The 24932-nt window shown below is 42.1% G+C and overlaps 1 protein-coding gene and 1 long non-coding RNA gene across 2 annotated transcripts in view; one reads left to right on the forward strand and one right to left on the reverse strand.

The window, feature by feature from the left end:
• The window catches only part of LOC139827084 (uncharacterized), a 38197-nt gene extending 31264 nt beyond the window's left edge, over positions 1–6933 (forward strand). The window contains exons 3-4 of the long non-coding RNA XR_011737276.1: positions 6063–6118; positions 6780–6933. This is a non-coding gene — a long non-coding RNA (uncharacterized lncRNA). The remainder of the gene's footprint in view (positions 1–6062; positions 6119–6779) is intronic.
• A 10961-nt stretch (positions 6934–17894) lies between these two features.
• The window catches only part of CNTN1 (contactin 1), a 248240-nt gene continuing 241202 nt past the window's right edge, over positions 17895–24932 (reverse strand). Inside the window, exon 24 of the mRNA XM_065838300.2 lies at positions 17895–20277. Coding sequence (XP_065694372.2) covers positions 20198–20277 — 80 coding nt within the window. The 3' untranslated portion in view covers positions 17895–20197. The remainder of the gene's footprint in view (positions 20278–24932) is intronic.

The raw sequence follows: 24932 nt of genomic DNA on the forward strand, positions 1-24932 counted from the left end.
GCAGTTGTTCCTTAGGGACAAAAGGGACAGCACAGCCAGAGACACCCCTTACGGCCGCTCTCTTTGTCAGACTCACCTCTGTCCTGGCCTGGCCTCTGTGTCAGACCCAATCCAGGCAAATCCGCGTCCCAGGAGGGATCGTGCAGCTGTGCAGGTGCTCTGGTTGCATGGAAAATTTCTCAATGATCTGGGCTTGGCTGGGTGTGGAGGAGAGCACAGGTCCCTGTTGGGGAGCTCTCTGGTGGACTAGGAAATAGACTTGGCACTGGCCACGTGTGATGAGCAGCTCCTTCTGCGCTGGAATTACCGCTTCAAGCTGTGGGCCAGGAGACGTGGGCTCTCACTGCCAGTTCCTTCATGTGCAGCTCCGTCAGAAAAGAGCTACGAAACTGTGTCCACTGCCAGCTGGGTGCCTGCACTCTCCTCGATGATGGAAGGAGATTCCTCCGAGAGGAGTCCCACTGCCTGCCCCTCAGCTGGAGGGCAGCCAAGGGACAGCAGGCTGCCCCCCACCCTCAAGGTCCCTAGCTATGGGATCGAGCTCCATTTTACCTGCTCTTTCCCTCCCTATGTCCTTTCCCCAGGCCTCCTTTTGGGAATGTTTTAGTGGTTGGTGGTTAAAGACAGGAATTATAATCCCTTTGAAGGCAGGGATTGTCCAGAAGTTCCTTTTAAGAAAGGCTACAGCTCAGATCCTGTCTGAGGAGTAAACTGGCATCACCATCATGGAAGCAGCCTCAGAATTTCTCCCCCTGTAGAAGACCATTATCCCTGTCATGCACATGAAGGTCTCCATGTTCTGTGGATATAGGAACTGAACAGAACCTTGAAGTAAGTGTGACAGGACCAAAGGGTGGTGGACATTCAGGTGTACACCTATGCCTATCATGTTCTAATGGTTTGTTCTGTCCTGATCTCTGCCTGACTTATAAAGCTTTTTGGATCGATGTTTGAAGGCAGAAATATTTGAGTAGGAAATCTAAAGGTCTTAATTAGGTGGTCTAGATTTTCCTGCAGATACCTCTTTCTTTAGTCACTGTCTGTTTTAGCTATCTGCTTCATGTGTTGCAATCTTTGTCTTGCCCTTAGGCACCAGCACAAACAAAATAACCAAACTGATGTCAACAACTGGTTGGAAACAAACATATTCCTAACACATCATTATTTCTCGTCAGGTGGAGAAGAAGGATCTATAGCAGGGCAGTGACAGAGAGCCTCAAACATGCCTCCCCTATTTTCCATGTTCCCCAGGTACTCATCCAGTAAGGAAAAGGAAACACATAGCAGAGTTAGGAGTGGCAGAAATTTGACCTTTGGGCATGTTCTGGAGGGGTCTTTTCCCCACTTCCCTTCTATTTCAGCAAGTTACCCAAAGCACTCAATTACACACCTAAATGTCCTCAACTTGTCAACAGAAATTTAAGAAATTGGCTCTTGTCCTAGAAGGCTATGGCTGTAGTTAGAGCAGAGCAAGATTCTTACCATAGTTTTCTAATCAAGTGTTCTCTGTGGGCACATATTCCCAGTCCTACCCTAAGTGTCTCTGAGAAAAGACATACCACCACCCCGTTCTCCATAGTCATCAGTTATCCAGGCCCTACAAGCAGAGTTATTAAGAGAGAAGAGAGCAGTTTCCCACAGATATGGTTCTCATTTGATTCTTATGCAGAAGTAGTTTTCAAGTAGCCAAGCAGGTATGTATCATAAAGAATATATGAAGGTTCTTTGGATTACTCTGCATAGGTGGAGGGGCCTCAGCGTGGACCTGGTAGTATGCTGTGAGTCATAGTAGCAGCATCAAAGTCCAGCCCAGCCTTCACACCACTGTGATTAATGAGGCATTTTCTGAAGCCACTGCCACACTGTGAATGACATGGTTAGCCTTCAGCCGCTTTTCTGACTTTCCAGCCCAGGTGACCACAACATTTATAGTTGCAGCTCCAGCAGTCATGTAATTTAGTGTGGACAGCTTGTGGCACAAGCCCAGTGCAAAGTTTTGGTCATGTTACCATGCCACAGTGTGCAGCCCTTAATGCATCTCTTACAGTTTAAAAATCGTACAGATCATAAAGAAAGAGATCATAGACTTGTCTTGGTGTATTTCTGGATGGCAAATGAACTTGTGACAGCTGGAGCTGCACAAAATACTCCCTTGGATTAAGTAGCAGGTTGTGGCCAAAGTCCCTACAGGTCCCCTCTGCTACCCTCTCTACCTTCTGCTCCTCTCCTCACTGGGAATCTGCAATCAGCATTTTGCAGTAGGGACCACTGGCAGGGTTTAAGGATTTTTTTCCTTATCTGGCACCCTTTGTTTAGTCAACATATTCTCTCTGTCAGTAACACAGCCCTTAGTAGCAGGCTTCCTCAAGTTTATGGAAATCCATGTGGAAGAAGCCACAAGATTTCTTAGCTGATCCACATGCCTGAGTCTGCTGACACTTCTGTGGGCACCTATATGGAAGCCAAGAGAAGTCAGCCTGCCTTGACCTGTTTGCTGCCCTCAGGACTTTCTTGGCAGCCCTGAAGTTTTGCCCAAAGTAACCCAAAACAGCCTCTCGCATTGTCATACTCATTCTGTGGGGCTCACAACAGTTATCTGGCAAAAACAAATAAACCCAAGACATTTCCAACAACAAATTAAATAAAACAAAACAAGTACCAACAATCAAAGCTGCATGGATTCTGTGGGCAAAACCCATAACAATTTATTGGCTGTTTACATTCCTTTAAAAAACTCACCACTTATTCTACAGATGTGTTTTGACAGCAGTGTTTTGGGCAGCAGCCAAGCAAGGATAAACACAGAGAGCTGATGCTTATAGGGGGAACACAAGAAACAGAAGAAGGAAAGAAAAAACCTGGACATACACACACAGAAGACCCAAAGCACTTTACAACTAGATCAGGAAAAGAGAGAGGTATTTAAAAACAAGTGTGTAGTCATCGAGCATTTGGAATGGCTTTTCCGAAGGGACATACCGCAGCATCAGGACATGAAAGGTTTGCCTACCCAGCAGGGTGGGCAGATGTGAACTCTGCGATCCAAGATCGCCCAACATGAAGCCATAGGCTGGTGCTGCAGGGCTGTGTTAGCATGGCAGTGTGCTCACTCCGAGAGCCGGCTGCGGGGAGAGCTCTCAGCCTGTGCCTGGTTTATGTCTGGCCAACCTGCGGGAAATGAGACAGACAGGTTTATCAGTGCCCATGTATATGGGCCTGGCTAAAGAGACTTGGCTATGCTGAGCCCATCTAGCTTGAACCATGAGCTCCTCTTAGACCACATTGATGAGGATGAATTGGTTGATGAATGGGACAAATTGGTTTAACATGGGGATATCCCAGAATGCAATTATTTCATTATTAGATTGAGAGAAGGTGTAGTTAGACATTCAAGGTCTTGAACAACACTAAAGTTACTCCGGAAAGGACAACTTTGCCCATGCCCTTCCCTGATGGTCATTTACCACTTCTCTGCTTCCTCAGCCTCCTGCTGTCCCACTGCTAAATCCTTGAACCAGGACCACCACCTTGTGCTTTTCCACGCCCTGTCTTTCATGGACATCTCATTCCTGAAACTGGCCTCCAGGTTCCCCATTGACAGCTGTGCTGTTCACCTTCCAAAAAAGTTCCCTAATCCAAGCCTTTTCCCTCCTCACATTTCCAAAGAACTCACTTAGAAACTCCTCCAAAAGTGAAGGTTGTAGGGAGGCTGCCTCTACGCATAAGGCCCTGCAGATTGCACACTGCTATATATCACCTCATCTGGGCTTAACACCTAGGTGCAGGACTTAGTCTGCTTGAGAAATAGGGAAAACTTACTGAAGAAAAAAAGATTTTTAAAGACACCTGCCTAGCTAGCACCCAAATGTGTCTGATCAGATACCCAAAACTAAGATTAGGTATCTATAAGCATATTTGTTGTCTGAAAACACCCACTAGTGTCAAGAACAGCCAGATGATGATACATCTACGAGAGAAATCAGAAGCTACGGTACTGCATAAATAGCCCAGATTTCAGAAGGGCCAAGCACGCAGTAAATTCCACTGAGACCAACAGCATTATTCTTTGATTGTGACTATATATAATACAAACTCCAATAAGAGAGAGAGACACAGAAAAGGCAAGATTACAGTGACTTTGAATGGGCAAGCTGATTAAATGCATTTTTCTCAGTCACTATTTGATGTTACTTGTCACTGTGTTTACACATTACTCAGTTCTTCAGTATATCATGTTTGTGTTTGCTATGCTAAAGCACATAGTGTTACTCAAATAATCCAAATGCCTAACTACCAAGTGGTTTCATTTTGTTGGTAAGCTGCAGAAGGAAGAGATACTATATGCTATGAGTACATAGGAGGTATTTTTTCATAGCTTAGCCTTCTGTATAGGGAAGAAGAACAGTGAACAATCTCTAACTTTTAGCAATTACTCACATGCTATTATTAAGTTTCATTGAAGTCTTTCAGGCCCTTATCTATGAGGAGTAATAATATGAATTTCTTACATGACTGAATTGTTGCAGGGTGAAATATGCAACACATAGTGAAGTGCTCCTGCACCGTTGTAAAACGCTAATAAGAAATACCCAGATATGAAGCTGGTTACCATGTTACATAAGTTAAATTCACCAACCTGGCTTACAAAACCTACTTATCTGATTAATATAGTCTGATGAAAATATAACCTAACCCCCAAATATTTTGCCCCAGGGTATTTTAAGATCAGTGACTGATGTAGGGACCATGTACAAGTCCTGGTGGCTGGTAGAACGTTCTCCATGTGGTTAGGTACATTGCTGGAGCAGATGGGGTGTACATAACACAGTTAAATGCTGCTGACAGAGTTTTACATTCACTGTAGACTAAGCTGTGAATTCTTCTGGTCCCACCACTCCTGGGGTTTGCTTTCCATAAAACTTCCTGACTGAGCACTGACCCTTCTACCACCACCTTCCCCTGCCCTTCGTATGACTTCTATTCAGTTCACTTGCTGGGAGTCGATGGGGAAGGTTCTGGTTAGACATCGCAAAGGTCTTGACCATCCTCCTGTTCTTGTCACCAGAACTGGAAGGTACCTGTGGTTATTCACATTAGCATCATTACAGCTGAGTTTAATCTTGCTGGCTTATCCCTCTTCTATCTATGTACTGGTTCAGAGTACATCACCTAATAAAAATCCAGTAGTTACATGGTCCTCACCACTGTACCTCAAGCATAGGCAGGAGGTGTGCAGGGTGTGAGGAATGTATTCAGAGCACATACATTTAAATGCCTAAATACCTGCATTTGCCAGCCTTGCCTCCCTTGATAGTCATTGCAGACAGAGCGTCTGCCCCAGGGGCCAGTCAGAGCCTGTAACTGAGCCTCCTCTCTGAGTCACCCCCAGAGAAGTTACCCTCGTCCACTGACTCTGAAAGGAGAAGAGGGAGGCTCATTTCCTAACACAGGTGTCCCAGTTCAGTGCCTAAACCTTGGACTGTCACTGTCCTCCATCTTCTATGGGTATTTTATTTTTTGTTTCTCAAGGCAACAAAAAATAATGAAAGAACTGCAGGTATTATGTTACAAGAGATTGAGCTCAACCCAGAATAGCGAAAGCACACTGTTGCCACATTGGCGTAATGAAGAAACAAGCCCTGGCCAGGAATGTGTGACAACAATGTCTAAATCTGAAAGATGGACTGGGATGATACACAGTGAAACCAACCTTCCCAACTTCTAATGAATCCTACTACGTGTATAGACCCATAAGCAAATGTTCCATTTATGGGAGAAAACTGGTCATTTTCCAGTGCATCCTCAACTCTATGTAAACCAGGAGGAGAGCAACTGAAGTAAGATCCAAAATGAGATACTAGATATTTCTTTCATCCAGTTTTAAATATATGAATACATAAATCAATGTGCATGTTTATGTGTCTGGCTCCAATTAATAAGCACCCATCCTGTGCCTCAGGCTTCCTGACAAGCATCAGAATTAATAATTTAATACATGGAAGAATTATTATCCTGTGGTTAAGTCATTTAAAAGTTGGTTTCTGTTCTTGGCTCTGTCATAGATTTCCTGTGTGACCGTGGGCAAGTCACTTAATCTCCTTGGCCGAGTACCTCAAAGGTATGTAGGTGCCTGATCCCACCAGTTAGGCGCCACTGATATCTTCAAAAAAACATTGCTCAGCTGTTACTTCAGTCAGTAGGTGTCTGATTTCTGTCAGCAGGCAGAAGTAGAAGGTTTCTGACGTCACTCCACAAGCTAATGAGCCACTTCAAGGCTTTATTCAAGTTCAAATTCCTGGGTCCCCGCCATGTCATGGCTGGGAAAGATGGCTTTCAGCTCAGGTAACCCCGAATGGAGGTATGAAGGACAAGCCTGCCTAGCTAGAGAGAAGCGTTTCTGGCTGGGGAAAGCACTGCCTTTTCACAAGGACTTCATCTCCTGGCAGCTCCTTTCTCAGCTGGGAAGTTTTTTTCCCATCCATCACTTGTCTGGACCGCTAATTCAATCCCGCACATTCAATTAGGTACCAGGGAATTACACTATGGGGGAAATTAGAGAAAGGACATGGAGGAGGGAAAGGATCACACAGGGAAGGTAACACTTTCCTTAGTCTGGGCCAGAGCAATGCACCTTCTGTGCCCCATGGGAGGGGAGCAGCCACTTCTGGGCAGCACCAGTCTCTCCATGGCAGCCCAGCAGTGCCCAAAAGCTGGGTCTCTCCACTTGCTGTCTCTTTTTCACTGTGAGCACCTGTTGCCCTCCCTTTGATTTCCTGCAGGTGCTGCTGAATTTCCAAGAGGAAAGACTGATGTTCATCACTACTGAAGTCCTCATGCAACAGCAATGATCTGGTCAGTGCCCTCCTGAGTCCCCCATGGAGCTACAGCTGCGATCTGAAACTCCCCAGGGCAATTACAGAAAAAAAAATAATAAAACCACTAAACCACACTTACTCTTGTGACAGATTGCGAGACATTTACTAGCTAGGTCAGAGGAAAAGTCATATATTCCTCTTGTCTACAGTTACCGCATGAGGGTGGCACGTGGGGCAGCTTGGCATTCAGTGGCCAGAGCTGTTGCTCTGAGCTGTTGCTCAGATCCTGCTGCCCGTCTTCCCAGAGAGACTGGGGAACCCGAGCAGCACTGAGTTAATCCCAGTGGGCTGTGCAAAGGGTGTATCCATGGGCAGATACCTCCACATTTTGCTGTTACTTTCCTGTATTTCTCTGGAGGAAGAGTGATGTTTTTAGACTGTTGAGAGTTTTAGACTTTGAGGATTGGATTTAAACAAGTCAGTCAAGTTGTTCAGGTCTTTAGCATACATGCTAAGCTCAGCCAGTTGTACTTCATCCAAAGAAAGAATAACAAGATAAATTTCACATGGCAGGATAGAAGTAAACAGAAAATAGTATTGAAATTAATTCAGTGGTTTAACAAATTCCTCCAGCTAAAATTCACACTCAGCTGATCTAAGACATTGTAAACCAATCAAAGTGGTATAGAAAATCAGATTTTTCCATACGTGCTTTAATGCTTTCCATAACAATGTGTAGCGGCTAAATCTCATAAATCATACATGAGAGAAGCAAAGATCTCTGAGCACAACTGAAAGGAACTGAACTGCCCAGATAAGGAGATTTTGAGCTGGTGGAAGTTGTTCCCTGAGATCAGTGTCCTTGTGGATGTGCAGAGCTGTCTCTGGTGCAGAAGTTGTGAGGGTAGCAGCTTCAGTACGGAGAAGGCAGAGCATAGTGCTTATTGCTCCTCCTGCTGAAAGCGTAGATTCCACTTTTTGGCTCTTTTGCTGGCACAGCCCCATGGAGCTGCTGCCTGCGAGGAAGAGTTCCCAGCATGGGGGATGCAGACCTTTCCCAGGAAAGCTGTGCCCGTCCCTACCTGTATGAACAGATGCCAAAACTATCCTGTTTTTTCCCCATAGCAATTGGACCTTGACGCTTCAGTCTTGTCTTGTTCCCTGTTGTGCAGTCGTAGCCCCTTCATTCCTACAAAACTGTAGACAGGGAGGCACAGAAGAATTACACAGCAAATCACAGTTCTGCCTGGGAGGACAAAGGCCTCCCCCAGCCCTGCACATCAGGTTGTGTGAGATTTCAGCCAGGATCACAACTCCCTTGGCTGTTGGCTAGGTTTAGTCAAGCCTGAATGAAAGCCTGCTCTACTGAGGTCAGTGCAATGTTAAATAGATGGGGATCTGAGAAATGAGCTCCCGTAACACACATTACTGGAGGGAAGTTAGTTCAGGTTATCTACCTCCTATCTCTCTGTACCGTTGAGGAGTGCAGTGCTGCGAAAAAGAAAATTGAGGAACTCCTTTGTGGCTTATAAAGTTACCCAGCAAGTGCTGGGAGGGCATAGTTTGAGACATTGCTGTAACAAACAAAAGAAAGAAGAAAATACATAAAAATAACATAATATTTAGAAAATAAATATTTTAGAGAGGAAAGTAATTTGTCTATACCTCTGCTGTAGGCATCCTCCAGAAGCAATCTTCCCAGGAGTGTTATCAGCCATTATAGTCAGCACCTGCCACAAATGCCTCCAGGCAGGATCAGGTCTTGTGTAGTCCTTCTGTAGAAGTTTTTTTAATGGATAATATGGTGAAAAGAACACAAAAATGTGTGGTTTAACTCTTTTTTCTCTTCAGCCAAATCATTACAAAGGTTATTTTCGACAGTTGACCTAGCATGTGGGCATTGGCTAAGTAAACAGTGGATGCAGCCCTAGCCAAGAAATGAAAATACCTGGAGGTGGAACAGTGACCACAACATGTGGTGAAAAGGACCCATGGCAGCTCTTACAATACTCTGGGCTGAAGTGAGCGTTTTTTTCCTCTTATTGTGTGGTAGAGAGCAACTGCTTTTTACATCACGCATTATCGTTTAGAAAAGAGCATAAAGCCACTGCTCTCCATGCTGTGGTGTACAGGCACAGAAGCACAAAATGCTTTGTGAGCTTAGTCATTATTATACCTAATGATAAGCATTTACGAATAGTTTGTTAACATCTGGCAGTCATCAGCTTGTAATGAAAGGTAATTTTAATACATCCATTCCAGAAAATTAATTTTTGATGCTTAATGGACAGAAACATTAGCATTCATAATTGAAGGATTTTTTTCAAACATCTTCATTCTACATATATTGCTTCTTTTAATTTTTCTTAATGTGAATTACTTTTAATTTCTTGTTGAACACATACTTTATAAAGGAAATTAATGAAGGCTTCCTGTTACAAGCCAAAGGAAGTGAAATCCCAAACAGATGGATACTTTAACGGGTATCTTCACAAATCACCATAATGCTTTTTCACATGTCCTTAATCAAGTGCGCATTTGCATTATCTATATTTTGCTTGCAGTTGTACCACAACTGATAGCTGTTGGTACCAATAGTGACAGCTTTTATTCATCCACTTCTCCTAATGTTTACAAACTGTATCTAAGCCTCGTGAATTATTTAGTCTTGTTCATTTAAAGTCCTCTGCTCCATGACCTATTCCACCCTTGCTGCTCACCAGTGAATTCACGAAGCTCAGACACACTCTCTCATTGCATTCACTTACTATAGGATGTACTCCTTCTCCGCTTTCCACTGACATTTTGCAGCTCTGCAGTCTTCATAGCAGTCTTTACTAGTTTCGATGCAGAAGGGAACAGAAGCTTTCAGAAATATTTCTTATTGCTTTCTTATGCTGTTCCTAGCTCCACTGGCAGTAAACACATAAACACACAGTGGATGTGAAGTTTGCAGACATAGTGGACTTGAGAGCTTTTTGTCCATGATCACAAGAGCAGCTACACATTTGTTGAGGCTTAGTACAGCAATCCTGTCTGTCTGCTTTCGCCTCGAGCCCTGGGGCAGGGGTGCTGTGCCCCTCCTGGCTTGACACCCCCAGGAGATCCCTGGATCCCTTCCCAACCAGCTATAACCCACTGCAAGGAAAAGTCCTTTCTGGACTGGGAATGGCTCACTCACTCTACATTTTCTCCTTTGATCATTCCCAGTAGAGACTGGCTCAAGAAAAGAGGTGAAACCTTCAGAGGAAATAGAGCATGTTTGCTGAACAGGTCCACAGAATTTGCTGAGAGATGGCAATTCTGAGACATCATTTTCTTTCACCCCTGTTCTTTAAAAACCTCTTGCTCGGTTAAATCCATGGACGATTAAAAAAAAACCCAATACACAGATCTTGTTTTCATGGATCCACTCAATCTGCCACACTGTGTCACTGTTATATGTGAGGCACAACGATGCTATTACCCAGTGTACATTTTCCTTGATTTCAGAACCACACAGTTTTTGAAGGCTCTCTATGGCAAATCAGCCAAATTCAGCCGCTTTGCCTCATTAATAGCTTGAATGCCTCGAATAGTTTCTGGCACTGATACAGGAGATATCACTGGCAATGCCATACCATGGTAAGGCTAGAGACCCACAGGGTACACAGAGAATGGGGCAGCTGGGGGCACTGGGGACAGCACCAGCCAGGCATTGGCCACCTGCATGGGAATGGAACAGGGTTGGGGTGGAGATGGTATGGGACATGGGCCTGGCTCTGCAGGGCCCATGGACAGGCAGGGCAGGACTGTGGAGGCCTGGAGACCAGCCCTGCTGCGGCATTTTTGGGGCAGGGCCTGCACTGGTACTTATTTCTCTCCTTTGTTGATGCACTTGTGGCTGATCTGCTCATGAGAGGAAGAGCTACAGAAGGATATAACTTGTTTTTTTCATGTTTATCCTAAGAAATCAGCAGAGAACACTAGCCCGATGAAAAATTAATAGTTATTAGACCAAGAATCTGGAAATCATGCAACTTCCTAGAAATAAACATGAGAAGAGAAATGCTTCAAATACTGATCATATATTTGTGATTTTAGAAAAGGATATTCTAGGTGCAAGGTTTTACATTATAGTTTTACAAGTGTGCTTTCTCATGAGATTTTTTGCATTCTGTGTTTACTTGCATTTTCTAAAGGTCATAAATGAAGCTGACTTCCTTTGAGTTTTGATTTTGTAAATTAATTCTCGATAGACATCACAGCTTCTGGCATAACATCAATATTATTGTAGTTTACATGCAATTATTCTCACAGTACGTTCTAGTTCATTAATTCCTGAGAAGCTAATACTGTCAACAACACTTTGATTTTAACGATATCATTAGAAATAATCTTTTTACTTCTCTGCTTGTTATTTCTCCAGTGGCACATTTCACAGTGCTAACTCCTTCACTTCAGTTGCCCTGAATTTCACTTGTGCTTAGGGTGGCAGAAATTCAATTTCTCTTGAGCAGATGTCCCACAGGGTTTTATACTTGTGGTATAACAAGGTTCAAGTATTTCACTCATGATTAATCTAAATTTTCCAGCATTTGAAGATCTTGCTGCAGAGAACTCCATGTTCGCCACCATTCTTAGGCAGTTACCCCCCCATCAGCTTCCCTTTGTACTCACACAAGGTAAACAAGTATCCACATGAATCCTCCTGAGTTTCAGCAATGAGCTCAGCATAGGTGAGAGTGACCAGCCTGTCTCAGGGCTGGACGGCTCATTGAAGAGTGCCTGGCTGGCTTCCCATCCATGGGGTTGGGAATGGAGGCACCCGAGGTGGGGTGGAGCAAAATTGGCTATGGCAAGTAAATCACTCATCAATGAAAATGCCCTGTCATCCAATGTAGAGCTTAATTTATGTATTCCCCCCCATTCTGCTAAGCTGTATGTTGGAATAAATGCTGGTATCCCACAATCTATCAGTTACATTATGAAATTAGATGAGAAATTATGTGTTAGTCACCAGGTAATGCGCAACACATATGTTTTTGTTTCATTTTCAGAGCACATGGCTTCAAATCCATTAGGACATCCATGACTCTGATGCCAAGACTTTTTAAATCACTGGAATATATCCTTGATCCTACAAATCTGATTCAGAGCTTTTGGAAGAAGCCTATGCAGTGCTTGACAAAAATAAAAGTCACACTGGTTTTACCTCTTTCTTGTATCAGAAATGTCTGGGAAATTGAGTGCTTGCAAAATCTCTTGAATACATAGCTAGATCTTAAGGAACTTTGCTTTGCTTCAGAGGTTGACCAGGGATGATGTTCTTTGCTGATGGCTTTGTATTACCCATGCTCAAGTTTGTAGTTCTGTTTTTCTTTTGAGAAAAGGAAGATAAAAGAAAGAAAAAGAGGGAGAGAGAGAAAGGGAGAAAGTGAGAGAAAAAGAAAGACAAAGAAAGGAGGAAAGACAGAGAAGCTAAGTATTTTTGATCTTGGAAATACCTATTTTATAACAATTTAGTTTTGCTGGAGGGCTGAGCACAGGGACAACACTAGCCAGAAGCTACCAGGTTATCACTTCTCAGCAAGGATGTTCTGGAAGAAGCCAGGTAGGGAAATAAACTGTTAACTAAGTTCATGCCCTCTGTGAACCTGTTTTCCTGACAGAGTGAAAGCTTTTAACTTGCTCAGTACTGATTAAAAAAAGACCAAGTCAGCAATTATGCTGTTTCTATATAAAAATATTCTGTTTTCCTGCATCCTGGAATTAATAAACCCCAAAGGAGAGGGTTATTGTGCTATATGCCAACAAGTAGTTACTAACAGTGAAAATTTCTGCTATTTTCTAGGTCATTTGTATTAGCATGTTTGGCTCAGTCTTGAGAATTTGAATTATTGATTCCTCGCTTGTTTAAACAGAATTGTTTTCCCCTCTTCTCCTGTAGTACTGTCTAAATCCTCACATCCGCAACATAACAGAAAAGTCAGTGCCATAGGTTAATGACAGAGAACACAGTCGAGTCATTCTGCATGTTCTTTCTTGGCTCTGGGAGCACAAAGTTTAAACTGTCTATATATAAAAGCTGCCACAAAAAAATGCAGAGCTCATCTCTGTGTATTTTTTTGCTTAAGGTATAATTTTTTGTCGGATTCTGTTACAATCCCACAGCATGCTTTAACCTACTTGCACAAGGCCCACATATATAAGTACACCCACCCCCTATAGACCCTTTCGTACCATTTCATCACCTACTTTTTACTGGAGATCAAATCAGGGACTGAAGGGTCTTGGGATCTGCTACCAGAGGAGACATCATCCTGGCCTTGTCCTGCCATGGTACTGTGGTGCTCTGACAGGGCAGGTGCAGAGGGGCTTGGTGGAGACCAGGTTGATTTTGGACAGCTCTTTGACCTATAGGTCAATCCATAGGAAGCCTGCTGTGCATTACAGTTAAATTAAGATCGGTAATTAACTGCTATCATAGAGAAGCTCTGACTGATGCGTCTCAGCATTTATAGCTAAAACGTTCCTGGGCTTGTCAAAAGAGCAGAGAAAACCATTTATGATTTCATTAATACTATTGGCTAAACAGGGACCCACAAGGCGAATGTCGGTGATTCAATGATGAAGGAGAACAGGTGGATGACCAAAGGCCTCATCACACACAGCCTTGCCCTAAACCCCTGTGCATGTCTGCATCTCACTTTGAGTTGCAGACACAGGTAGTAGGAACTGGGCTTTTACATAACCTACAGCAATCCTGAAGATTTTGAATAGAAAACTAAAACCCCATGCAGTGGGTAGTGCCAGGCACAGGCACCTCCGCTGCCAAGGGCTTGCAAGGGACCCTGGCTCAGGGCTGTGCCCTCCGAAACCCATCCTGGGGAAGCCGGGGACAGTGCCTGATGGGCTGCTTGTCTACAGTGGTCCTGTTGGGCATAGTAGAAGGTTTTAGCTGACTCCACCAGTACAAATCAATCACTGCATCTAGAGGATGGGACCAGACTCCTTTCAGTGGTACCCAGCAATAGGATGAGGGGCAATGGGCACAGATTGAAGCACAGGAGGTTGCGTCCGAATATGAGGAGAAACTTCTTTACTTTGAGGGTGTCAGAGCACTGGAACAGGCTGCCCAGAGAGGTTGTGGAGTCTCCTTCTCCAGAGACATTCAAAGCCCACCTGGGCACATTCCTGTGTGATCTGTTCTAGGTGAACCAGCTTTAGCAGGTGGGTTGGACTAGATGATCTCCAGAGGTCCTTTCCAACCCCAGCCATTCTGTGATTCTGTCTCGTGAGTGCTACTGTGCTGCAGGCACTGCAGAGCAGCTCTTCACAGGGGGCCATATAGGCAGGATAAATCCTTCAGGTTGGGTGTCTCTGGGAGCCTCGTGCTTTTCTACCTTTCTCCCTGTGAGTATCAGAAATGAATGTCACCATGCAGCTAGTTTGGTTACTGGCACAAGAGTCTGAACTGCCAGCGCTGTGCACTCCCAAAACCTCCTCATTTCAGCGCTTGCCAGCAAAGAGAGTGCTGCCTGTTCAGCTGGGGGATGAAATCCTCCCCATTCACACGACACACGTCTTAATCCCAGAAGGTATTTGCTTCTCTCCTTCTGTTGGGGTAGGAGGAGAATTCAAAGGCTTGGTGCTCTGGAGACAGCCACCCCACTCACTTGTGTGCCCCCCACAGCCCTAGGGTCACAGCAACCGGGTACTTCCTGAAGGCTTAAACACTGTCCTGCAGCGGGTAACGACCCCTTGGTGCCATCTGCCTCTGCTGACTGTGGCACCTGCCGGCCAGGAGCCACTGGACCAGCAGCGACAACCTGCATCCTGCATTTGCCTGGAGCTGAGCAGCTGATGGAGCTCAGGAGGGCTGGTGTTGGACTATCCCAGTGCCACAGAAACATTTTGCTATGTTCTGCTTTCAGCAGGTCTCAAATAACTGCAAGATGGAGGTGACACTGTGACAACCATATAGAGGGGATGATGCCTAGTCAACATCTCTATATTCTCAGTTTAGATGTGCCTTTTTACCAACATCTGATCTTGCCTGTTGTCACTACACAGCTGGGGTGTGACTTACCAGCATGAGACAGCTACCATTTAGAGCTATACCTGCTTCATGGACATTGGGCAGGTGCATTTAGGAGAGTGATTTGCCTGTCCTGTTTATCTAATATAGAAAGAGATAAAGTCTGCTACAAATGCTGCTGGTTCATGTGGTTGGAGAGAAGAGTTCCCTCTGAAAACCATTTCCAGCACTGGATGTGCAGTAGGATGGGGAAAGAGGGAGAAGTCAAGCAGGTCTTTAAGTTTCTCCTTTCTGCACTTGTCCATCAGTAATGTCCAGGGCAGGTACACTGAAGGGCACACGCATGGCTGCCGTTGCAGATGCGCAACCCTGTCACAGGGGTGAACGTCCTGATGGGAACCAGACCTCAGTGTGGTGCCTCTGCTGCCAGCCTGTCGAACGTCTCCTCCTGGTGCGTGCAGAGCCCGTGTGACAGACATTTTTTTGCCAGGGTGATAATTCCACTTTCCCACAGGACACTTGCTAACACTTGCTAACACTTTGGGCTGGGCAGTGTCTGATTCTTTTCTCTCCAAGATGACATGCGGCTCTGGCACAACTCCATAGTGCTGATCAAGCCTAATAGTAAAATGCAGCAAGGCTGTATTGCTACACTGTGATCTGCTGTGAGTAGAGGGCAGCAAGTAAGTTCAAATCCTTGGAAACAGATCCCTCTAGGAATCAGAAGGCACTGTGGTCTTTCTGCTGCCTCCTTTGGGAGAAACTATTTCATATCTTTTTGTGAAGAAGATAGTGGCTGTGACAACACACTAAAGAGCAAAGGCATGAGGTTTTAAAGAGACTATTAAACTCTTTAAATACAGACCAGTAAAACCCACTCATCAATGCTTGCTAAATGCTGCCTGCACAAGCTACCTGCCAAATCATGAGTATTCTCAGTGTTTTGAGGAACTAAAATTGGCATACTTTCCAGTGTCATCCATATTAATGAAGAGAACAGACCACAGTAAAGATCAGCTAAGGTGAAGGGAGCAATTTTCACGCGTGTTTTTAAGACATCCTTTAGAGCGGACTTGGTTAATTGGCATCCAGGTTAAAGAAAAACGTGTTAGCCTGCCAAAAAATAAAAGATAGTGCTACTTCTGTTTGAGATGCAAACATTATTTTTTACTTCCCATTCATATGGACTTTCATGCTTTCTATCCTTCTGGTATTGGAAATAAGAAGGACGTTAAAATGACAAAATCAAAGAAATTAGTGATAGAAAAGTTAAAGAAAAATGGAAGAAATGGAGAGGGGTGATCTTTCTCTGCAAGACCTGGCTGCTCTATGTAGAAGGCAAGTGGTTCCCATGTATTGCTGATCTCTGAATACCATGAAAAGGTTCCATTGGATGACACGTGCACGGATGGAGCAAACACAAGTGCTAGAAGCTACAGAAATTGATACTGCTGCCAAAAGAATACTCTTAGCCCATACTGTACTGCCATAACTGGAAAGACAGGTATTTCCTTGATGTATTTGGATAAACAAAATCTCAAAAATATAGTATTTGAAACTATTTCAAGATCTGTACTAGAATGCATTTGAGCATTACCTGAAGTCTGTTATTTTAATTCCAATACGAAGTGTAGCTTAATGCAATGCTGAGGCAGATCATTACTGGACGATCTCGTCTTCAGCCAGATGTCTAATATTTAAAGCCATATTTTCTGTCATCTTCTGTAGCTAGAGGCTCTGAAGTCTGGAAACAAAGAAGTCTCACAAGCAAAACCAAATTATTTATTCTTTGAAAGGTGGAAATAATGAACCCTTTTTCCTATGGGTTTATGTTCTGTGCCCTGTTCTTCCCCTCCTCGCTGTGTCACTGCAAGGGTCTCAGCGTCCAGGCCTCCCCCAGCCGACACTCATCCCGTGCCAAGCAGCCCCGGGTCAGGCAAGCAGCAAGTTGAGCTGTACCTGGCTTGGAGGTGTGCGCTGGCCAGGCATCCGCCAGGCCAAGCAGAGCAGGTAAGAGCAGTGACCACGCTGCAGCCACCTGTGATGTAAATTCCTAATTTAGATCTTTACCTTCTAATCAGACTATGATTTTCTTCAGTAAGATAGCTGCTGAATTCTTCTGCCACTGCCCAATAAGTTTGAAATCATTAGCAGAGAACTGTCAAAGACTCAAACCCTTACGTCTCCTAGAGACCAAGTAAAAAATACAAAATGTGCCTCATCAAACTCCTGATAATCTCCTCCTCCCCAGGTCTGAGCCCTGCTCCGGTTGAAAGTGCTTTAGATGCAGGGCATGAGGATCATATTATCTCAGTGACTCTTCTCATTTGTCATTTCCGAAGATAAATGAAAGCAAGCTCTGCAATATGACCGGCAGCTTTACTGACTTCTTACATGCCAATGTTTTGTGCATTTTAGAGCCTGAATACGACCCCTCAAAGGCAGGCTGTATCTCAGTCAGTTACACTTGATGTCACATCTTGAAATTACTGCGATCACAGAAAGCATTTAATTAGTATGAAGTTTTAACATTTCAGCCACCTTTCTTTGCAAGGTATCTACTGGAGTGGAAAAAATTACCTGAGAAAAATACTCTGCTTGGTTTAATCTTCCTTCCAAAAATGCTGAAGAGGTCTCAGGACCTGTCACTGACGTTAGTAAAATCTTTCTATTTATATCACCTAGAATCAAAGCAAAACAGCCACTCGTATCCTACAAAAACTCTTTAACTTCACCAAAACTCAGAAGAAGGCAGGGCCGGGAGACACGGTACCTCATTCCAACCATATCTTTACTGTCACAGATGACCACATCACTGTTATGAAAATTAGATAGCTCCAACTCAAAAGACAGTTGTTATATTTTGAGTAACATTAATACATTTATTTAATTGTAATTTACTTTTCATTCATAAAAAGGACAAAGCACGGTCCTGCTCTACTCATTTGAAAAAAAAAAAAAAAGAAGGTAAAAAGTAACTAAAAAACCAGTTCAATATTCATCAGTATCAAATAATAGTAATATCAAGTTTCCTGAAATATAAAGAAACAACAAATATGTCTATCTATATAAACTTTAATTAAGAACCTTGCGTTTTAAAGCAGATTATACATTAGTTAGTTTTTCTTGACAACAATTTGAAACTGAAGGTCCCAGTCAAATTTACATAATTATGTGAAACAGAAAAATCTGCAACTATCTGATGGGTGAGACCTACCTCATCTGTGTTGCTGATTTAAAAAAAAGAAGTGGCTTTCCTTTCCATGTCATTTCCATGCAAAAAACTAAACAGTTTTGCATTTTACACCATGTATTAGAAAAGTAAAAGGCAATCATGCATTTGGCAAAAGACTTAGTGGTGGTTGTCGATTATATAAAAATGAGTCATACTGCAAAAGAACCAAACCAAATGAAACACAATAAAACATCTTTTTTTTTGTTGTTGTACAGAAGGCTTACAGTGTACCAGTTTCTTACGCATCAAGACATCTCATTTCTCTTTCAAATAATTACACAATTTATGAAACTCAGTAGTGTTTGACACTTTGACATTCCTCTATAGGGAAGTTATCACTTTCACCTATTTAAAAAATTTTCATCTTGTAACAAATAGTTAAAATTAAACCAAAACATTATTATTGATATTTCTTAATGAAGACTCTACACTTTTACATGTAAATATATAGTACAAAATTATACAAATAAAAGAGAGGGTGTAAATTATTAATAGACCTATGTTTTCTTCATGTAAATATTATTATTATGGACCTCTACAGTTATCAGTTCTAAAAAGATAAAATCTATTTCTAAGTAGCTAGCAAGGTTGTGCTAATAAAATATGATTCAAAGCTTATAATTCTTGAAGCATCAGACATTGCACTATTACTTGAGCCAGCTGATTCAATATCACTGTGTTTCTTCAACATTCACACTCAAACTAATTCCCAGCACAACATGGAAAATGAAATAAATGTGCATTTCTTTAACAACTTAAAAAACCCCCCAAACAAACCAACAGAAAACCCAACACTGAAACACTCTAGACACAGTCAGAACAAAAACATTCTCTATCTCTAATAGAGTTCCCATTTTGCAAAGGCCATAGTAAACATTTAGATTCGACTAACAGTTGGTATCTGACTTTCATGTATTAACACACGGTTGGATCATTTAGTACTCTATCAAATAGGGAGACGGTCTCAGAACTTTAAAACTCTTATTTACAACACTACGAACATTAGAATAATATCAAGATCTTGAAAAAGCATATAATTCTCCCAAATGTACACCTTCACTACAGGAAGGCAACACCAGGCATCTGCAGCATAAAATGTAAATATAATATTTTTTTTACTGTGCTACTCTTTTTTTTTGCCACTTATTGTACATATTTTTCTTTTTTTATATTTTAAATATTTTCATTTTAAAAAATAACATATGTTTCCTACCATTTCACTGTCCACTTGGCTGATCTTAACATGGACTCCATTTCCAAAGTCCTAAGTGTTATATTGCTACCTAATAATAATACTAAAGCAAAACCAATACATTACACTGCTTCCCCGAAACCCAACATTTCACTCCTAAAATCAACAACAATGACCATAATGGAATTTTTCAACAGAATGGTTTTAAGAAAACAGTATGGTAAGTCTCATGTCAGTGAAGTACAGGTAAATTCCTTTAAGCTGAGCATACTGTGCATGTCTTGGGTGTTCTGAACATCTTCAAAATAAAAAATTCCTTGTCACTGACTTTTATTTCAAGTCCTTCAAATTCTATCCAATAGCCTCAAGAAATATAGCTCTAAAAAAATGAAATGTTTTTGCTTTGACTGTCTCTCTAAAAAACAGCAATCTCAATAAATGATGATGGGGCCATTCAAAAAGATGCGGTACACAAAACATATAGGATAGTACAGACAGACGTAGTACTCTTACATTTATCACATACAATCAACATTTCAATCTCTATTATATTTCACAATTTGTTATTCAAGTTAAAGCACCTACGTATGGTGATTTTACTTTCACTGTACAGCCTATGTTATTGAGTTTTAACACTGTAACTTGCCCCATTGGACCGAATCATGCAACTGTCACAGATCAGTGTAAGTGTTTTATAAGGCATATTGGAACAAGTTAAAAATATTTCTTAGCCTTTCAAAAGTTGATTTACTTCATAAAGGAGTTCCTGGATGCCTCAGTCCTCGTAAAGTTCATAGGAAATCAGTAGGGTAATTTATTTTAAAGTGTAATTTATTTGGCTTAGAATGGTGCCACAGAATCAAAAAGAGTGGTGGTCCTCATCTTCGAAGGGAGTCCTTTGTGTTAGGCGGAGGACAAGGTAAATCCAGCTACATTCAGAATCCCGAGCAGACGAGGACACCCAGGGCAGGCACCACCAGGACCAGGAGCAGGGTCGGAACTCCAGCAGCGGCACCTGCACATCAAACAGAGAACAACACAACGTTGGTCCTACTGCAGTGTTACTCGCGGTGTGGCGGGGAACAACCCTGGATGACAGTGAGAATGTGGGGTAAGAAGGCTGGAAAACCAGCTGGGGTATCTCAGCGCAGCCCCTACCTGTATGGATGATGTGGAAGGGATACAGAGCCTTGCTCCAGCACAGTGGAGAACTTGCTCTTTTGTTCTGCAAGAGCTGTTTATGCAGCGTGTTTATACAGGCAGCAAGGCCATTCAGAACACATCTGTGTATTTTGATTTGGCTGCTCCAACAAGCCAGGAGGTTATACCAGGAGGTAAAAGGTCAAAATAAATATTTAAACATGTGAAAACAAAATTAATGGAGTCTTTGAAATGTGATGAAGCAAAGAGACACCTTTGGAAATGTTAATGTTAATATGATCGGCAATAATCTGAGAGATGTCAAAGAGCCTGCTCCATTTGTTTACCTGCAAGATTACGAAGTCCAGATGGCTGACTTCTAGCAGTGTGGCATTTACACATTTATGTCTCTTAAAGCCACAAGGGTCTTTCTTAAACAAATATCTTAAGACCAAAAATATCAATTGACATCTTACACACTTTACATGACTTGCTCTGGGAAACTGGCATAAAAATTGCTATCGTGCCAAACGGCTTGTGTTGCCACAGTCCCGCTTCCTGTCAGGAAACATCAATACTAGAAAATGCTGGCAGCCTTGGAGATGGGCCAAAGGAGCTCCTCAGTTCAAGAAGTACAGGGAACTGCTTGAGAGAGTCCAGCACAGAGCCACGAAGATGACTGAGTGGAGCATCTCCCTTATGAGGAAAGGCTGAGGGAGCTGGGGCTCTTTAGCTTGGAGGAGACTGAGGGGTGACCTCATTAGTGTTAATAAATATGTAAAGGGTGAGTGTCACAAGGCTGGAGCCAGGCTCTTCTCAGTGACAATCAATGATAAGACAAGGGGCAATGGGTACAAACTGGAACACAGCAGGTTCCACTTAAATATGAGAAGAAACTTCTCAGTGAGGGTGACAGAACACTGGAACAGGCTGCCCAGGGGGGTTGTGGAGATTCCTTCTCTGGAGACATTCAAAACCCGCCTGGACGCCTTCCTGTGTAACTTCATCTAGGTGTTCCTGCTCCGGCTAGGGGATTGGACTAGATGATCTTTCAAGGTCCCTTCCAATCCCTAACATTCTGTGATTCTGTGTGTGAGCTGGAGAATGGTCTGTTGGGTTCGTCTAGGTGAGGATGGTCACGTTAAGTGGGCAGTGCGGTACCTGGCTTACTGCTTGTCGTGCAGTTGGACACAGACTAAGGATGGAAACTTGGTGTTGACAGTCCTGAGGAGCTGCTGGAACTGACTCACTGGACAGCCCTCCAGCAAATGTTCTTATGAATGAGAAAAAACAGACTGAAAAGGTAACATGTGAAACAAACAGCACAGATTTCAGCTTGCAGTCCTGTTTTAGCTAAAAACACTCCTATTCCTCCTGACTTTGGTCCTCACTCAAGTCTTTCTGCTGCTATACTCTCTTCCCTGTCCCCATCCTGAACTCCACCCTTTTCCTCTTGCTTCTGATACCTCAGAACTGTTCTCTGCTTTCATTCCCATCCTTTCTCCTACTGCTGTCCAAAGACAAGATTTCTCCCTAGGTCCCTTCTGATATCCAAGCACTTGAAAAACCAAGAGAACACCTACCAATCCTTCTTCATGAGCTCAATTCAGCTGTAAAAAGTACATTTCTATGAAGAGTACATTTTTCCACAGAAAGCAGTATATCCACCTCAATGAAAGATAAAATTAAGGAAAATATTGGAAGATCTCTTTTGTAAGCATACATAAACAGAGGAATTTTAAGCTTAAGATTAACATATACGTTCAAATGTATGTTCAAATATATTCTCATACATAACAACTCCACATTATGGCAACTGAAAGTATGAGGGTGTAGTTATCTATACTTTTTAGTGATTTATGAGCTACATTAATCTTTTCTGTAGTCTTTATCCCTAAATATCAAGGTAGTGGTCTTTAATGAATGAATAATAGCCATAGGAAAGAAAAAATCCAGATTTTATATTTAAGAATATTCACAGAAAATATATTCTGCATTTGTCAGACCAGGATAATGCAGTTGGAAAGAGACAAACTCAAAATATTTTGAGTGCTTCTAATGAAGAAGAATGTTTTGCTGAGTGAAGTTAAATGATGAACAAATATGAGAAAATTTTTATTTGCATGTAACTATTCTACAAAGAGAAAGGAATAATAAATCTTTCCCTGAGATGTCCTTGCTGGCTCCAGAATGAATAGTGAGCAATTCACCCCATTACAGCAGTTCCTTACAAGGTTGGGGCACTGTTGCAAAGATATGTATAACACCTCTCTTCAGTGAAGCAAATCCTACCCTTTTACAGCACATTAACAGAACATTAGCAGGATAAATGCACATTAAACAGATCAACTCTTCTTTTTTTCTTGTTAGATTACTGACCCACATGTCAGGAACCATCCTTTACTGGAAACACCAGTCACCAGTGTATGACAGCCAGTACACTCCTGCAGCTCCTGAGTGGAAATTAATGTAAGTTTTGCCTGAGTACAGACTATGAGATTTAATTCTGTGCAGTAATGCAATTGCGAACTGTCAGTTTTAACAATCTTTAAAAGCTAGAGAAATGCCAGATAAAGACTTAATGAACGTGTACAAAAAACCATGTGGATGCAAATTGAAACAGAAAGATTATTAAACTTCTTCTGTAGTCCTGCCAGGTATGAGCTGCATATATTTAGCATCTAAAGATTAATTCTCTCCTCGATGTTATAACACATGATCTCTCCTCTCAACCAGCATCTTGTGTATCCAGTGCGCATGCAATTGCAAACTACAGCCATCAAAGACAAGGACAAAACCAAATCAAAACCAAACCTAACTACCACTCTAATACACTATGTGTGGACTTCATATCAAGTGTTCTCATTTCTGTCCAACTAACAATGAAACACGCACCTTAAATTTGTGGGGTTTTTGTTTGTTTTTTTTTTTGTTCAACGGCCCTAAGCAAAAATTGTGAAATCCTGCTCTAGTCCTGTAGGGACCTTGCTATTTTCTACAATAGAGTTCCTGTAGTTGACATGTTTAAGCCTGCAACTAAAGTATAATATCTGCAGAAACCTCTACTCAGAATGTAGCTTAAAATTGAATGCAATTTGTATGAGATGCATGCAGTTAACAGCTTTTTTTTTCCTGCCTCCTGTTCTCAGCAGCCTTTCTCACAAATGGTTTATATCTGAGTAAATGAAGAGAACAACTGCTGGATGGGTTTTTCTTCAGCGATATCTTTACATATCACAGGAACTCCTGGTAACGTCCCACTAATACATGGCTTACCATTCATATTTTAAATTATTTGTCACCATTTACATCACATAAAGTCTAGGATGAAATATTTTACACTTCTGAATAGAAGTCCCAGATTTTACTCACATCTTGAACAGTATGCAACATTTTTCCAATTATATTCAAAAGTAATGAAATCAATTTAATGCCTAAGTGAAACAGGCATTAAACCAATTCAGACTTTGATATATCTCCCAAGCCTTTGTAACAACTTGTTATTAAAAATACATCATTATTTTCTTTAAATGTTACTTATCCATAAGATATTACATTTTTGGCTCTTTTCCCAACATCAGTATCTTTTTATACTGGATTGTAAAAAGAAAAACCTAGAGACCCATTTAGAAGTCTTACTTTCATCAGATCTGTGAACCAGGAAATTAGTTACTGGTCATCTGCAAAGCTGTCACAGGTGAGTAACTTCTCCTTCTCAGTGGGAAAGTGTCTGTCTTGCCAACATACACAAACTTCAAGCTATTCCTCAGCTAACCATGTTGTGGCAGAACTCCTCTGCTTTTGTTGTCAGGAAAGATTGTTCAAGAATTAATTTGTATTAAATGACATCTGTTTTCTTAGTTTCCAGGTACTGAACATCAAGGGGGATGTCTGCAGGACTGTTTCAGTTTGAAGAAGAATGTGTTTTAAAATGAGTATCTTAGCTGTCCCCTTTACTGGGGTTTATTTCGAACTGCGGAGCCATCTTGGGATACCCTGTGCAGGACCAGGTTACAGGTCGTCTGAACTATAATAAAACCCGACGTGCATACAGTGTGGAGCTGGATCCTCAGCGCCGCTGTTTCTCTCTACAGATCCACTCCTCTTGTGCTGCACAAATTGTTCAGGTAGATGCAGACTGACTACATTAATGATACAGCTGCTGCAACACATTTTTCATGGGATAAGTCATCATACATTTGGTAAGACTACGGAAAAGAGAAATCTTCCTCGCCAGGACTGGTATTTTGCATGATTCATAAAGGACTTAAGCTTGTAATGTAACCTTTGTAACTTGCTAAAAAATGAGTTTGCCTCTGTGTCTGTTTTCCAAAATGGATTTATTTTTTTCTGAAAGAACAGCCAAACTCCTACCCATTTTCCTGTCAATGGTATTCTCCTTTTGGCTGAGGACCCAAGACTCAACTTCTATCAGGGCTATCTGTTTTTATATTTTTTACTTTAACAAAGATAAATGCAAAGCCTTCTCATTTTCTGTTCCTTCTTGCTTCTAACTAAACTCATCCACTC

The sequence above is a fragment of the Patagioenas fasciata genome, chromosome 1, assembly GCF_037038585.1.
Source record: "Patagioenas fasciata isolate bPatFas1 chromosome 1, bPatFas1.hap1, whole genome shotgun sequence".
Lineage (NCBI taxonomy): Eukaryota > Metazoa > Chordata > Aves > Columbiformes > Columbidae > Patagioenas > Patagioenas fasciata.